The sequence below is a fragment of the Notothenia rossii genome (assembly GCF_949606895.1).
Source record: "Notothenia rossii genome assembly, chromosome: 2".
Lineage (NCBI taxonomy): Eukaryota > Metazoa > Chordata > Actinopteri > Perciformes > Nototheniidae > Notothenia > Notothenia rossii.
Genome location: NC_136904.1, coordinates 89,727,180 through 89,743,917, shown reverse-complemented (window position 1 = coordinate 89,743,917; position 16,738 = coordinate 89,727,180). Strand labels below are relative to the sequence as shown.

Below are 16,738 nucleotides of genomic sequence, written 5' to 3'. Positions count from 1 at the left end.
CCACTCCCTAAACCCAAATTCTGTTTAATCTGCTACTGACTCTAGAGCAGGGGTGCCCATTACGTCGATCGCGATCGACCGGTCGATCGCAAAGGTAGTGTGGGTAGATCGCATGGCATGGAGAAAAAAAAAAATATATATATATATTTTTTAATTATAAGTTAGCCTATAATCCATCCTTACTATGGCATTTGCCACTTGATTGACATACAGGTAAGCCAGTCTGAGTTGTATTGTGCCATACAGGTTCATGCAGTTATGAGGGGGCCTCACCTCCTCATCTGAAGCGCAAATGTGGCGCACTATTATGTGCTTATGCGGCGCAATTCGTCTAAGCGCGTCACAGTTTATCCGCCATTTACTCCAATAGCACCCCCCCCCCCCCCCTCGCGCTCGCGACACAGATTGGGCAGGGGCGGCCCTGTAGGTAGATCTTTTGGGCTTGGTCATTTTAAAAGTAGCTCCCAAGCTGAAAAAGTGTGGGCACCCCTGCTCTAGAGTGTAAGTCAACTGTGACTGCAGACAGCAGTACATGTTGAACTGCATTGATGGACAATAAGTAACAGTGTTTTCCCTGGGTTTACTGTTTTTTTTAAACACCTTGAATTTCAGGGGGGGGCGCGGGGCACCGTTGGCGGTGTGCAGCGCTCCTCCAAGACAATGGTAGGGGAAACACTGAGTATGTAAATCATATTAAATACATTGCTTAATACAATATGAGGTACTTGAACTTGAGTATTTCATACTACTTTATACTTCTACTTCACTACAATTCAGAGGTAAATATTTACTTTTAACTGGTCTTCATTGATAACTGCAGTAACTTTGAAGATACAGATTAACAATTTAAAATAAATCAACAGATCATTAACTACAGTATATAATAATATAGGTATAGGTAGAAAAACTTTTTTGGATGAAAATGTTTTACTAAATACTTTGACCAACATGAGCCTCTCAGACAACATGTGTACAAAATAGTCATGCAAACTAGATATTGTTGGAGCAAATGAACAATGCTTCAGTGTAGAAGAAAACACTGCACCATAATTGATGAACTCATCTTAAATTTAACAAGAATTTAAGTGAACTGACCTAAACAGTTTCAGGTCACTGCATTGTAATCTTTCACTCGTGCTTTATGCAAAAGGACAACATTTTCTCTGTCATTCAATGTGTTTTACAAAAAGAGTCGTGCTAGTGATAGCTGTATAAACTAGCAAATAGAAGTAAAAGAAGGCACATTTAGAGTAATAGTTGATGTTTAAAGTTTTGCTTCGTTGCACAAACATGAGCAAACGTTACCTAAGTGGCGGCCATTTATATGGTTACTTTCCGTATCCTAATTAAGATGTTTCCTGTGTTGAAGGTGAAATAAGTTACACTCCAAAAAAAATTCACCTTGCTTTAAAAGTAGAAAGTGTGGGGGAAACTTCTTAAGCAATTTGAAACAGGACTCAGAGAGACACGAGGAGAGCTGGACCTTTGATGGCAAACACTGACGGTTTATTTGGAGCTTCGGCCGGAGAATTGACAAGACAGGTGGTGTGTCACGAGTTGACACAGCGGTTGTCAAACCAATTCTGAAGAACTTTTCTGCAGCTCGATGTTTTAACTAGTTCGGAGTGTAATAATCAACATTCTTTATCAGTGAGACTAAACAATTATGGACCCTGAATCTAACTAGAGCTCTCGTCCATAGAAAATAATTTGCGCCAGGGAACCTTCGTCCCTGAACAGTAAACTACCTCATGGCTGCTTGTGCTCTGTCATAGACTGGCAACAACAATGCGCCCAAACTGCTACTCCTTAAGAGAGATAGCAGCAATACCCAAGGCCGTAGACCTAAAGGAGACAGTGAAAAGAGAACACGATGAACTGGGTCGGAGGTTGAATACCTAAGCAAATGATTCCCTAACAGAAAGTATAGTTTCAATTTCATTTCTAAACATATGATTATCCATTGTGGGTTAACACATATTTCAATACCCAGGAAATTAATTCCTGTTTCAAGAATAATGAGACTTTGGCTGTAGAAAAAATGTAGAGCCAATTTCTCATCCGATTTAAAACATTGGAGGATGAACATATGACTGAGGAAATCTGCTTGCTTTGTGAAAAAAAACGAATAAATATAACTTTATAAAACGATATGTATTTTCGATATAGCATATGTCTTTTTGAAGGTTTGACAATGAGCTTTACAAGTTAAAGTATTGCAGAAATTATTTATTTAGTGGACTTTGATACATTCAGTGAACATTGAGTGAACATTTAGTAGTAGGAATCCATGATACGCCTCATGCTCATGAACTTCTGGTTGCTCATGCCCATGTCCCTGAAGCTCCTGTACTCTCCGGGCCTCATGTACATCATCTTTCCTCTGAACTGGGGCTGCTCGTACATCAGCCAGTGACCGTCCATCACGTTGCAGGACATGCAGTCATTCATGCGGAAGCGATCCATGATGTTGTCGCAGTCGTCCATCATCTCGTGACTCTGACCACCAAAGTTCTCCTTCTCGTAGATCTTCATCCTGTGCTGGCCTCTGTGCTGCTTTCGGGAGAAGAATTATAAGTTAATGATTTAATGTAAAGAGTTGTGGGGTGGTCACCCATAGTAGAGTCGTAAAATTGAACTTGCTACTTTATACCCACCATGGGGATCGTACGGCAAGACTTGATGCAGTCCCTCATTCCCATCATGCTCATGTAGTCGGAGTACTCGCCCCTCTTCATGAAGAACTGGTTTCCCATGTAGTTGTTGCGGTCGTAGACCATGAAGCAGCCGCTCTCCACCCTGCAGGACTGGCACCTGCTCAGGTAGGAGGTCATGTCAGAGCAGTCATTCATGCACTCATAAGAACGACCCTGGAAGTTCTTCTCCTCGTAGAAGATGATCTGAAAGACGTTCATTTCAATAGTTAGAAATTAAGCAACACAGTGAATATGGTAATCTTATCTTGTAAAATGTAATTTCTGCTAATAATAAAAATATTTCCTGGAAGTACCTTGCCCCTCATGTTCATGCCGGTGTTGCTCATGTTGGCTGTAGATGCGTTGCTGCTTCTGAAGTGATTTCTACCTGGTTTAACCCTTTCCTTTTATACCTGACTAATGTAAATAATCGGTAACCCCTCCCCCTCAGGGAACCATCTAACTCAGCAGTTTACCATTGAAGCAAACATAATGCAGAGGTTTGGTACATGCTTACAGGGATTGGGTACCTTGTAGAGGAGGACAACTGACTCTATGTCTCTCAACATTCTCATAAAAAGACAATAGTTTTTTGCCTTTGTCTGCCAAATGTGACAACTTTGACTTGTTTCGTGAAATTGGACAATAGGAACACAACACTTTAAACAAAGAGAAGAGGAATTATGAGGGTGCTGCTAGGTGGGACTGCGAAACAAAGGAAAGGTCAGTCATATATATTTTAAATGTTGGCTTTTAAAATCAAGATAGTCCATATCAAGCATCTGAGAAAATTGTTTACATTCTTCTTCTCCTAACTTTTTCCATCACCTCATTCACAATAACATCATGGAGGTTTTAACTTAAAAGACGGAAAGCTATGATTAGTCAGGGGTCTCTTGGCGGAGACACGGCAATCATTTATTACTATATCATTGCCTTTTTTGAAACGGCGACCATTTGAACAAAAACAGATATTGTGTACTCGGAATATAAAAGTAGAAGTAGATGATGAAACTGGAAAAAAATACACAAATATACAACTCATCAAACATATTCTGTTTGTATCAGAGTGAGTTTCTTCCAGAACAATGGGCCTTTGTAGCAATGGCTATTTGTTTAAGCGATAACTTGGTGGAGAACAAATGTGGCTTTTCGGTTTAATGCTAGCTTTTCTGGGGTTTATTGGGCTTCCATAATAATGGACAGTTGAAACAATGGCATGGCACCTAACTGAGAAACAAAAATATAGTGTTGAACTGTAGCTTTTTGTGTTACATCTGCTCTAAATTAAATGTTCAACTTAAGAAGGGAAGTGTCACGGCTGGAGGGCAAGGTACACAGGACCCAAAAGCAGAACATCCAAATTCCAAAAAACTTTTATTGCAAAAACTAGCAACAAAGTAAAAATAAGGCAAGGCAAAAAACACAAAAATCCCTCTGAACAAAAAACCTTCCAACAACATCAAATAATTCCACAAAGACCAACAGAAAAACTAGAACCTAAATGCACACAAACTAATCAACTGAACAGGACACAGGTGAGAGTGGAGGAGACCACACCGGGCACCAGGTGCACGCAATCAGCAGTAACAGACAAGACGGGAGGGGAAACACAGAGACAGGAAACCAAAGACAGAACCAGGCATGACAAAAACACAACACAGACAGAACGTAACAGGAAGTCCTGTTGTTCTTTCGACATACAAACAGAAAAGTCTCCTCGATATTAAAAATATCAGAGGTTGATGTAATGGCCATACATTTAATTTATTCCCAACAAAAAATCTGTTCTTTCAATTAATATTAATGCTATCATTGTATTGATATTGCAATGTTGCAAAGTGCTAGATGAAAGAAAATAAGATAGTATGCCAAATGGATATAAATAACTGTAATACCCATATGAGCCAGAGGCAACATTGTGTTGAGGGCGAGTTGAAGGAATCAGGACTAATTTAATGTTAAATTCAAAATGCTTCATTATTTGAGTTGCTAACAAAAGCACTGAACTTTAATATCTGCATTCCCTTGACATTTAACCAGAAGTCAAGAGTAATAATTAATGCCTAAAATCTTACTAAGTGGCTTGATCCACCAACATAAGCTAACACTTTCTACCTCGATTGGCTTTGTACAGTAAGCTTCATAATGAGCTGACCACAATTGCATCTCTAATCAGATTTTCTTTCAATATGACGTACAGGTGTTCACTCAAGATTTGAAACCCTTAAATACTGAAGCCATACCTTGAGAAATAAAGAAGTCAATTGCATTTATTACACCTCAAATTAGTGTGTTTTGTGCTGAAGAGACAACAGTGAATTATGTAATAGTCAGAATCGTTTTTTATTACAAAGTAGGTTAACACATATGAGGTATTCGCTTTGGTGTATGTGGTGCATACACAGAAAAAAGAATAAGTAGCAAAACAAAATCAAATAGAAATAGGACTGTTATCACAGCTATTTAAAATAAAAGTGTAAGACTTTTATAACAAATGTGCAATATTAACATGACAAATACTATATGCTGTAATTAAAGTGGAGAGCTGTGCTGATTTAAAAGAGGTAATGTGGAGAAGAAATGTGCAACATTTTATAAATAACAAGATGTTCGGATTATGTTATAATGTTATTATGTCATAATGTTTTTTCTGGGGTGGATAAAAGTCAGTTTCAGTGGGGGTCCTGGGCCTTGTTGATGATGCCAGTAGCAGAGGGGAAGAAACTGTTCAGCTGGTGAGAGGTTTTGCTCCTGATGGGGCGCAGCCTCCTGCCAGAGTGGAGCGGGGGAAACAGTTTGTGCCCAGTTCAGTCTTGTTTACTAAATACAAATAATACCTTGGTTTGAAAACGTATTTTAAAAAAAAATGATTTATCAGCCAATGTTTTATCACATATCATCAACCCAGTGTATTAATCCGTCATCAAATATCAATTGTAAGGCAGTCTCTGTTTGTTTTTTTGTCAATCTTGCAACACATTTCTCATCAGATATAAAAAAATGTAGGATCAAAATGTCCTTGCTAATAGTTGCCTACTGACAAAAAAACATATATAATAATTTCAATTAATAATGTCATTATAACAGTTGGACAATAAGCATGAAAAAAGTCACATTCAAGGTACATTCTTTATTGTGCATTTCATAAATTCTGGAAATATTCAGTTAACATTTAGCAGGAATCGGTGATGCGCCTCATGCTCATGAACCTCTGGCCGCTCATGCCCATGTCCATGAAGTTCCTGTACTCTCCGGGCCTCATGTACATCATCTTGCCTCTGAACTGGGGCTGCTCGTACATCAGCCAGTGACCGTCCATCACGTTGCAGGACTGGCACTCGTTCATGCGGTAACGGTCCATGATGTTGTCACAGTCCTCCATCATCTCGTGACTCTGACCACCGAAGTTCTCCCTCTCGTAAATCTTCATCCTGAACTGGCCTCTGTGCTGCTTCGGGAGAAGGTTTATAAATTAATGATTTAATGTAAAGAGTTGTGGGGTGGTCACCCATAGTAGAATCGTATAATGGAACTTGCTACTTTATACCCACCATGGGGATCATACGGCAAGACTTGATGCAGTCCCTCATTCCCATCATGCTCATGTAGTCGGAGTACTCGCCCCTCTTCATGAAACACTGGTTTCCCATGTAGTTGTTGCGGTCGTAGACCATGAAGCAGCCGCTCTCCACCCTGCAGGACTGGCACCTGCTCAGGTTGGAAGTCATGTCAGAGTTGTCATTCATGCACTCATAAGAACGACCCTGGAAGTTCTTCTCCTCGTAGAAGGTGATCTGAAAGAAGGGAATTTTAATGGTTAGAATAAATTATCAAAGTATAAATGGCGATATTGCAAACAGTAATTTCTGATTATTACAAAAAGACTTCTAAAAGTACCTTGCCCCTCATGTTCATGCCGGTGTTGCTCATGTTGGCTGTAGATGTGCTGTTGCTGGTGAACTGATATCCTAACTGGTTGACCCTTGTCTTTTATACCTGTTCAACGTAAATAATTAGTGACTCCTCCCCCTCAGAGAACACCCTACTCTGCAACTTACCATTGAAGCCCACAGAATGGAGAGATTTTGTTCATTTTTCAGGGACCTGGTAATATTTAGTGGACAACAACCGAAGCAACTCTTCACAACATTCTGAGAACAATACTAGTATTTTCTTTGCCTTTTCCCCCAAGTATGATATTCCATATGTTACTTTATGTTGACCAATAGGAGAAAAGAAAAAAGAGGCAAAAATAATGATGTGGGTGTTGCCAACATGATACACACTTCTTTGTACAAACTGATTCATTCATATTTACATTATTGTTCTCAAAATTTGGTCTCTTGTCCCTTATTCCTAATGACATCATAGGTAGTGAAAAACACTAAGCTGTGATTAGTTGGGGGCCAACTTGTAGTCTATTAGGTCTCAGAAGAGTCACAGCAAGAATTGGATCACCTTACAATTGTATAATCTGACACAGTGACAATTTTACCAGATACAAATATTGTGTAGTGTGAAAGTAAGAATACATTGTTATAGATAAGAACACTGAAAACAAAACAGAACTAATATACAAGCCATCATTTTTATTCATAGACTAATGGGAAACAGTTATACAGACTGTTTGTTGCTGAGAGAGTGTCTATGTTGCAAATAATGGGCCTTCAAAACAATGAACATTTGTATTTGAGATAATGGGCTGTCGGGCATATTGTATTGGCTTTTTGTTGAAAGGCGCCTTTTTTCAAACTCTAGATGTTTTTGGATAATGGGCAGTGAGAACAATAACATGTCACCAAACTTTGACTTCAGTAAATGTCGATCTGTAATTGTGGGTATGCTCCCCCCACACCCTATAGAATTCCCAAGTTAAATAAGCAAAGCTGTTAATTTCAAACATTTATTTTTAAATAATATCGACAATTTACCTTTTAACATAAAAACAAGAGTATCCTTAATAAATAAACAATTGTATAGGTTTATGTTTTGGCCCTCAATTACAATGATTCTTAATGAGAGGTTCATTCAATCAGTTGAGTATGACAACTGCCTCCAAACTTTGATACCCTCATGAGCCTCAGTCGAGATTCAACATACTGAACAATAGCTGCTTAATTAGTCTTCTATTTATCCATAATTTAACAAACTAATGGGATCAATTAATCATTTAGGTAATAACTTGGGTATGAAATCATAGTTACTGGCAAAAACTAAAATATTAGCTTACATTTGCTACCTTCTGTGGAAATGTTCAGTGTTAGCTGTTAGTCAGGCTGACTGCAATTGCACCTTACGCTAGATATTTTGAAAGTATTTTGTGGTAATTTGTGCACAGTAGAATATGTAACACTAAATATACATTTAACCTTGCTTTGAACATGTAGTAGTGTAATTTAGTTTTCCTTTTTTATTTAAATTTATGATTTTTTATTTAATATACCCAGAATAGTAATCCTTCTACAGGGTCACTTACACACCCCTGTTATCTGACCGACAGGTCCGCACGCACTCTCCAGCCCAAACTCTAATAAGCATTCATTCACAAACTAAATCAGGAGACCTTTAACGTTTTACGTCCGGTTCGCTCCTTTGTTCCTCGCTGTACACAGCTCCAGTTTGGGCATTGGCCTGTCATCAGATTGTATTTGTTGTTGCTGCTGCAGCGGAAGTTTAGTACAATTATGTTTGATTAAATACACCAAATCTCCACCCTCCATAATTGCACTTGCTTCAGTTGCTTGCTACTTTCTAACGGCGGTAAGAGTGGTGCGGTGACGCTATCTATCTTCTATCGATTAGATTTATGATTAGAAAATTATAAAAGTAGGGTAGACATGTGGATATTATCCGACTGAACAAAACGTGCATTTACCTAACAGGTTCGTTTTCCACTGACCTTTTTTTGAGCTATTTTCCAAAATCCTATGGAGAAATCCCATTGCTATTTTGTCGAGGGAAACCGGGTGCAGCTTACTTCCGCTTTTTGGGACGCGTCACTGCACCACTAAGTTGATGCGATTTGATTGGATTGTGAGGCAAAGGAAGCCAGCCGCCTCTGGCTTCCCTTGGCATGGCCCTGACCAATCACAGGTTGGCAGGGGCATGACGTGAGCCTCATCTGATTGGTCAATCCCTTCATTTTTTTTCACCAAGGGAAGCAAATTTCGGCTGGCCTCCTCTCGCAACAGAGAGTGCAATCTACTGTTTCACCATAACATCTAGAGGGGCGCTGTTTCAATCTTTGTAAAATACTCAATGAGAATGGGGGAGAGACGGGCCGGCAGCAACACACAACAAAGAATTTCCGAAACTAAACGAAGTGTTTTTATTTATTTATTAAAATTATAACTACAATCCGAAAAAACAGGGGAAGCCTGGCTTCCCTTGGCCTCCAGGAGAAAACGCCACTGGTCCCAAGGTGGGTAGACCGGCATACGCAACGCTCTGGGGGTCCAACGGCTCCGTGTGTGCCCTATATGATCATTTTCTGATAACGATGAAATAGCCCGCCTCCCTCTCCCCACGTCTCCTGCTGCTGCTGGGCTGTCAGAAGAGGGGGAGGAAAGAGAGGCAGTCACCGTTTATTAAATATTATTATTATTATACAGAGAACATAGTCGTTATCAATTTGTTTTAAAGCTCAATAAATAAAAAAGAAGACCTCTGACTGGCACTTTTCTAATTTTGTACGGAAGATTTTAACTTTAACGGACATGTTGACCGGCGGAACATTGTTTTTACGGAAACTGCCGCACGGTCCCCTCGTCCCTTGGAAGAGGCGGAGAGGTGGGTGTTTTTCATCTGCTGGTGGACTACCTGAGAGATACAGCAGGAGAACACGCCGTCCACCGCGGAGAATAAACAGAAGGGCAACCATGGCAACCATGCTCCGGGGTCTTCTTCGCTGCTTTTGGTGTATTTCGGGCGGCAGCAGCGCCACTTACAGGCCTGACATATGTACTACATCGTTTCCAGCATTTCCAGCGGTCTAGTGTGAACGGACACGTTAATGAATCGAATGCGTGTGAACGGAAGCCTTTTTTGTGCTTGCGTATGCGTTTTACCGTATGCGTCCTCGTGGGGCCGGGGTCTAAGCCAAACTATATCCGGTCACAGAGATCTGCTATTTTAAAGTAAAGTCAACACATATGACATATAGACCCTAAATATAGTCTATATTAAGAACGAGAAAAGTCTTAACATATATATCCTTTTTTGTAAACATATGACAAATGTGTGAGGGTGATGACGTCAGAGCATCGTCCTATGTGCCAGGGCTTAGCCCCGGACAGCCCCAGTCCAATTTAACCCCTGGGTATTTGTGAGGGAGCTCCTACATGGCACTACCCTGCTGAAGCTCACCAAAGTTTAACATATTTCATAGTTCAAAGTGTTGTCAATTGTTTTGTTTATTGGTCAAATACTGGTTTCTAATGGTTTCTGAGGAGTTTTACTGGAATGAAAGAGCACAAAGTCTACAGAAGCAAAAAAGCAGCATACTGCATTAAACCTGACCTTCACAGAGAGGTTGAAGTTCATGTGGAAAGGAGGCTTCAGTAGTCTGTCTGCACTCGGTTTAGTTTTGCTATCTTACAATCAATATAGTAAAGTGTGTTGCCAATGTAACCGGTTAGAACTCAAAGTTGCGATGCGGTCTTAAAATGTATGGAAAGGGTCTTAAAAAAGGTCTTAAAAGGTATTACATTTGACTTCAGGATTCCTGCATATACCCTGTTCGAACAAGATAAATTGTAAACCTCTGAATGTTTGGTTAAACCGTAACATTTAACAACACATTTTGTCATCAGATTTCAAACTTTTAAAGGTGGGGTAGGTAATTTTGGAGAAACCAGCTCGAGTGCGCTAGAATTTGAAAATACACAACCGGAAAAAATCTGCCACTTCCTTAAAGAGCCCCTCCTCCAACACACACAAACGCGCACATGACCAATGAGAGCACGAGATAAGTTTGTGCACAGATGGAAGGCTGACAGGCAGGTAGGCCATCCAGTTATTTTAGCCGGGCCGGCTCGGATGATTGGACGTGCTTTTTACAGTACTACGGCTTCCACAGATGAAATGTTTTCATGGGTTTTTTGTCAAAGCACTTACAGTAAGATATTCATTGCTATCGGGATTTTAAGAGCATTCCAGGGAATATAACAAAAAGGGAATCTCGTGCCGGTTTCTCAAACTTACCTACCCCACCTTTAATGATGAAAATGTGTTTAGTTGTTTTAAAAAATATATGTTTTTTCATGACTCATATTTTTTGGTGTAATATTTAAAAATATATGTAATTGTAAAAGTTGGACAACAAGCTTGAGAAAACTTACATTATGCAGAAATGATTTATTCAATAGCATTCAATACATTCAGTGAACATTTAGTTAACATTTAGTTGCAGGAATCGGTGATGCGCCTCATGCTCATGAACCTCTGGCCGCTCATGCCCATGTCCATGAAGTTCCTGTGCTCTCCGGGCCTCATGTACATCATCTTGCCTCTGAACTGGGGCTGCTCGTACATCAGCCAGTGACCGTCCATCACGTTGCAAGATTGGCACTCGTTCATGCGGTAACGGTCCATGATGTTGTCACAGTCCTCCATCATCTCGTGACTCTGACCGCCAAAGTTCTCCCTTTCGTAAATCTTCATCCTGAACTGGCCTCTGTGCTGCTTTCGGGAGAAGGTTTATAAATTAATGATTTAATGTAAAGAGTTGTGGGGTGGTCACCCATAGTAGAATCGTATAATGGAACTTGCTACTTTATACCCACCATGGGGATCATACGGCAAGACTTGATGCAGTCCCTCATTCCCATCATGCTCATGTAGTCGGAGTACTCGCCCCTCTTCATGAAACACTGGTTTCCCATGTAGTTGTTGCGGTCGTAGACCATGAAGCAGCCGCTCTCCACCCTGCAGGACTGGCACCTGCTCAGGTTGGAGGTCATGTCAGAGTTGTCATTCATGCACTCATAAGAACGACCCTGGAAGTTCTTCTCCTCGTAGAAGGTGATCTGAAAGAAGGGAATTTTAATGGTTAGAATAAATTATCAAAGTATAAATGGCGATATTGCAAACAGTAATTTCTGATTATTACAAAAAGACTTCTAAAAGTACCTTGCCCCTCATGTTCATGCCGGTGTTGCTCATGTTGGCTGTAGATGTGCTGTTGCTGGTGAACTGATATCCTAACTGGTTGACCCTTGTCTTTTATACCTGTTCAACCTAAATAATTAGTGACTCCTCCCCCTCAGAGAACACCCTACTCTGCAACTTACCATTGAAGCCCACAGAATGGAGAGATTTTGTTCATTTTTCAGGGACCTGGTACTTTTTAGTGGACAACAACTGAAGTAACTCTTCACAACATTCTGAGAACAATACTAGTATTTTCTTTGCCTTTTCCCCCAAGTATGATATTCCATGTGTTAATTTATGTTGACCAATAGGAGAAAAGAACAAAGTGGCAAAATAATGATGTGGGTGTTCCCAACAGGATACACACTTCTTTGTACAAACTGATTCATTGATATTTACATTATTGTTCTCAAAATTTGGTCTCTAGTCCCTTATTCCTAATGACATCATAGGTAGTGAAAAACACAAAGCTGTGCTTAGTTGGGGGCCAACTTGTAGTCTATTAGGTCTCTCAGAAGAGTCACAGCAAGAATTGGATCACCTTACAATTGCATAATCTGACACAGTGACAATTTTACCAGATACAAATATTGTGTAGTGTGAAAGTAAGAATACGTTGTTATCGGTGTTGGGGAAGTTACTTTTAAAAAGTAGTGTTTGCTCGTTACTCGTTACTTCTTTAAAAAAGTAATCCTTTACTTTACTTAGTTACCCTCCAAGGAAAGTAACTTTTTACGTTACTCGTTACTTTTACGTTACTTTTATGTTGCTCGACTTTGGGCAGAACCCCATCTCTGTTCCTAAATGTTTAGGCTTACATAAAGTTCTACTATGGAGGACATAACAGATATTTCTTTTGTGCTCTTTATTATAAAAAAAATGCCACAGAGCACTTAACAAAACATTGGGCTATAAGCGTCAACACCACCACTAAACAATAATATCAAACAATATCAATATAAAATCCTAATCATTAAACAGGCTAGCCCCAAAATAGGTGCAAAGCTAGTGCAAATCATATCAATAGGCTCCTTAGGAACAACATGATGAAAACCTCAAAATGGCTCATTTGTCCCAAAATAAAACATGCCTCATGTAAATCCAACAGAAAAATAATAACTTAAAAATGTCTTGATATCAATGGCTTGTGTAAATAAAATAAAATGGCATCATACAGCTTGGAAGCAAAGACATTTTAGCCAAAATAAAATCAAGAACAACTTAAAGCAGGACTGGCCTCCGAATTAAAAGGCTATGTTTACTGAATATGCTGGCCCTTCTTCACGGTATGATACTATCATCATTTCCCCGGGGATCTTGAGCTACTTCATGCTAGTATGTTTTCCTTTCAAATGCTTGGTGAGGTTGGCAGTTGAGTTAACGGCAGTGGACAAAAGTTTCTGGCCAGGGCACAACGTACACCTTACACTCACATTTTTCCCCTTAGTTTCAACAAGTTAGAAGTAATGGGAATACCTTCATCCCTCGAATGTTAGTGTTGGCTGCGCCTGCTTCTCGCTTGCCATCACTGCTCTTCAGTGTTCATGCCACCACCAGCGGCCAGCCTCTATCACGTACAGTGTGGAATGAGAGCTCGTGCCTGCGTAAGCACGCAGCTGAGTAGGCAGTGTGTCTCACTGTCACTCGTCCCTGGGAAAAGTAACGTTCCGGCGAATTGAAAAAGAAACTACGTTACGTTACCAAATTTTCCGTAGTAGTGCGTTACACTACTTTTTACCCGTAAAAAGTAGTTACGTTACTGTAACGCGTTACTTTGTAATACACCCAACACTGGTTGTTATAGATAAGAACACTGAAAACAAAACAGAACTAATATACAAGCCATCATTTTTATTCATAGACTAATGGGAAACAGTTATACAGATTGACATAAAATAATTACCCATGTGCTTCTGTTTGTTGCTGAGAGAGTGTCTATGTTGTAAATAGTGGGCCTTCAAAACAATGAACATTTGTATTTGAGATAATGGGCTGTCGGGCATATTGTATTGGCTTTTTGTCGAAAGGCGCCTTTTTTCAAACTCTAGATGTTTTGGGATAATGGGCATTCAGAACAATAACATGTCAACAAACTTTAACTTCAGTAAATGTCGATCTGTAATTGTGGGTATGCTCCCCCCACACCCTATAGAATTCCCAAGTTAAATAAGCAAAGCTGCTAAATTCAAACATTTATTTTTAAATAATATCGACAATTGACCTTTTAACATAAAAACAAGAGTATCCTTAATAAATAAACAATTGTATAGGTTTATGTTTTGGCCCTCAATTGCAATGATTCTTAATGAGAGGTTCATTCAATCAGTTGAGTATGACGACTGCCTCCAAACTTTGATACCCTCATGAGCCTCAGTCGAGATTCAACATACTGAACAATAGCTGCTTCATTAGTCTTCTATTTATCCATAATTTAACAAACTAATGGGATCAATTAATCATTTAGGTAATAACTTGGGTATGAAATCATAGTTACCGGCAAAAACTAAAATATTAGCTTACATTTGCTACCTTCTGTGGAAATGTTCAGTGTTAGCTGTTAGTCAGGCTGACTGCATTTGCACCTTACGCTAGATATTTTGAAAGTATTTTGTGCTAATTTGTGCACAGTAGAATATGTAACACTTAATATACATTTAACCTTGCTTTGAACTTGTAGTAGTGTAATTTAGTTTTCCTTTTTAATTTAAATTTATGATCTTTTATTTAATATACCCAGAATAGTACCGTAATTTTCGGACTATAAGGCGCACCTGAATATAAGCCGCAGCAGCTAAATTGAATGATGTGTACATATATAAGCCGCACTGGACTATAAGCCGCAGGTGTTTTAATGTTTCATTACCATATGTAAGGGTTCGTGCACAGAGGGGATTGTCGGGAAAGAGATGGCTGTTTGAGGAAGCTCCCATTTATTAACATTTCAACAAACAAGTTGCATATTTGCATAACGTATTCAAGTGTTAGCATTTAGTGCAATAGTAGCTACAGAACATGTGCTGTGTAAACTGTACTGTATCACATAGCGTTTCAGACACACAAACGTTTCAACTTTCAAACTTAAACGGTGCGCTCCCAGCGCACGTACCGGCAGTGATCTACAGCAGTGGTTTTCAACCAGTGGTACGGGGACAAACTGTCTCGCTCTCGTAATGTCTGTCTGTCTTGCTCTCGTTCTGTCTCTCGTACCACTCTCGGTTCCACTTTTACTTTTGCGCGCTACCTGTCTCACTCTTTTCCGGCCTCCAGCTTTTCCTGCTGGAACCCGCCGCTTAAAGTTGGGGGTCCGCGGACCGGCCATAGAGCCCATAGAGTTAAAGGTGGTGGCCGTTAGCTGTAAAAATCCATAGATTAGCCGCACCGTTATATAAGCCGCAGCGTTGAAAAATGGGGAAAAAGGCGCGGCTTATAGTCCGAAAATTACGGTAATCCTTCTATCAAGATAAATTGTAAACCTCTGAATGTTTGGCTAAACCGTAACATTTAACAACACATTTTGTCATCAGATTTCAAACTCTTAAAGGTGGGGTAGGTAATTTTGGAGAAACCAGCTCGAATGCGCTAGAATTTGAAAATACACAACCGGAAAAGATCTGCCACTTCCTTCAGACTTCCTTACAGAGCCCCTCCTCCAAAACACACGAACGCGCACATGACCAACGAGGGCACGAGGTAAGTTTGTGCACAGATGGAAGGCTGACAGGCAGGTAGGCCATCCAGTTATTTTAGACGGCCGGCTCAGATGATTGGACGTGCTTTTTACAGTACTACGGCTTCCACAGATGACATTTTTTCATGGGTTTTTTATGAAAGCACTTACAGTAAGATATTCATTGCTATCGGGATTTTAAGAGCATTCCAGGGAATATAACAAAAAGTGTATCTCGTGCCGGTTTCTCAAACTTACCTACCCCACCTTTAATGATGAAAATGTGTTCAGTTGTTTAAAAAAATATATGTTTTTTCATGACTCATATTTTTTGGTGTAATATTTAAAAATATGTAATTGTAAAAGTTGCACAACAAGCTTGAGAAAACTTACATTTTGCAGAAATGATTTATTTAATAGCATTCGATACATTCAATGAACATTTAGTTAACATTTAGTTGCAGGAATCGGTGATGCGCCTCATGCTCATGAACCTCTGGCCGCTCATGCCCATGTCCATGAAGTTCCTGTACTCTCCGGGCCTCATGTACATCATCTTGCCTCTGAACTGGGGCTGCTCGTACATCAGCCAGTGACCGTCCATCACGTTGCAAGATTGGCACTCGTTCATGCGGTAACGGTCCATGATGTTGTCACAGTCCTCCATCATCTCGTGACTCTGACCGCCAAAGTTCTCCCTCTCGTAAATCTTCATCCTGAACTGGCCTCTGTGCTGCTTTCGGGAGAAGGTTTATAAATTAATGATTTAATGTAAAGAGTTGTGGGGTGGTCACCCATAGTAGAATCGTATAATGGAACTTGCTACTTTATACCCACCATGGGGATCATACGGCAAGACTTGATGCAGTCCCTCATTCCCATCATGCTCATGTAGTCGGAGTACTCGCCCCTCTTCATGAAACACTGGTTTCCCATGTAGTTGTTGCGGTCGTAGACCATGAAGCAGCCGCTCTCCACCCTGCAGGACTGGCACCTGCTCAGGTTGGAGGTCATGTCAGAGTTGTCATTCATGCACTCATAAGAACGACCCTGGAAGTTCTTCTCCTCGTAGAAGGTGATCTGAAAGAAGGGAATTTTAATGGTTAGAATAAATTATCAAAGTATAAATGGCGATATTGCAAACAGTAATTTCTGATTATTACAAAAAGACTTCTAAAAGTACCTTGCCCCTCATGTTCATGCCGGTGTTGCTCATGTTGGT

At 40.0% G+C, this 16,738-nt stretch overlaps 2 protein-coding genes across 6 annotated transcripts; both read right to left on the bottom strand.

Moving 5' to 3' along the window:
- Positions 1 to 2,274: 2,274 nt before the first annotated feature.
- Positions 2,275 to 6,629, bottom strand: LOC307029351 (gamma-crystallin M3-like; the record flags this gene model as incomplete). Of its 3 annotated transcripts, none has more annotated exons than XM_079665257.1 (3): positions 2,275 to 2,553; positions 2,658 to 2,900; positions 6,251 to 6,373. In XM_079665257.1, 3 exons carry the CDS (start codon positions 6,371 to 6,373, stop codon positions 2,275 to 2,277), a joined length of 645 nt encoding a protein of 214 aa, XP_079521383.1. The 3 variants fall into 3 exon arrangements, with proteins under 3 accessions (XP_079521383.1, XP_079521384.1, XP_079521385.1); XM_079665258.1 differs by lacking the exon at positions 6,251 to 6,373 and adding an exon at positions 3,011 to 3,043; XM_079665259.1 differs by lacking the exons at positions 2,275 to 2,553; positions 2,658 to 2,900 and adding exons at positions 5,872 to 6,147; positions 6,597 to 6,629 and having other exon boundaries at positions 6,251 to 6,493.
- A 4,413-nt stretch (positions 6,630 to 11,042) lies between these two features.
- Positions 11,043 to 16,738, bottom strand: LOC307029360 (gamma-crystallin M2-like; the record flags this gene model as incomplete). Of its 3 annotated transcripts, none has more annotated exons than XM_079665289.1 (3): positions 11,043 to 11,378; positions 11,483 to 11,725; positions 16,700 to 16,738. In XM_079665289.1, the coding sequence occupies 3 exons, from the start codon at positions 16,730 to 16,732 to the stop codon at positions 11,100 to 11,102; spliced, it is 555 nt and encodes a 184-aa protein (XP_079521415.1). In that variant the 3' UTR covers positions 11,043 to 11,099. The 3 variants fall into 3 exon arrangements, with proteins under 3 accessions (XP_079521415.1, XP_079521413.1, XP_079521414.1); XM_079665287.1 differs by lacking the exon at positions 16,700 to 16,738 and adding an exon at positions 11,829 to 11,861; XM_079665288.1 differs by lacking the exons at positions 11,043 to 11,378; positions 11,483 to 11,725 and adding exons at positions 15,837 to 16,249; positions 16,354 to 16,596.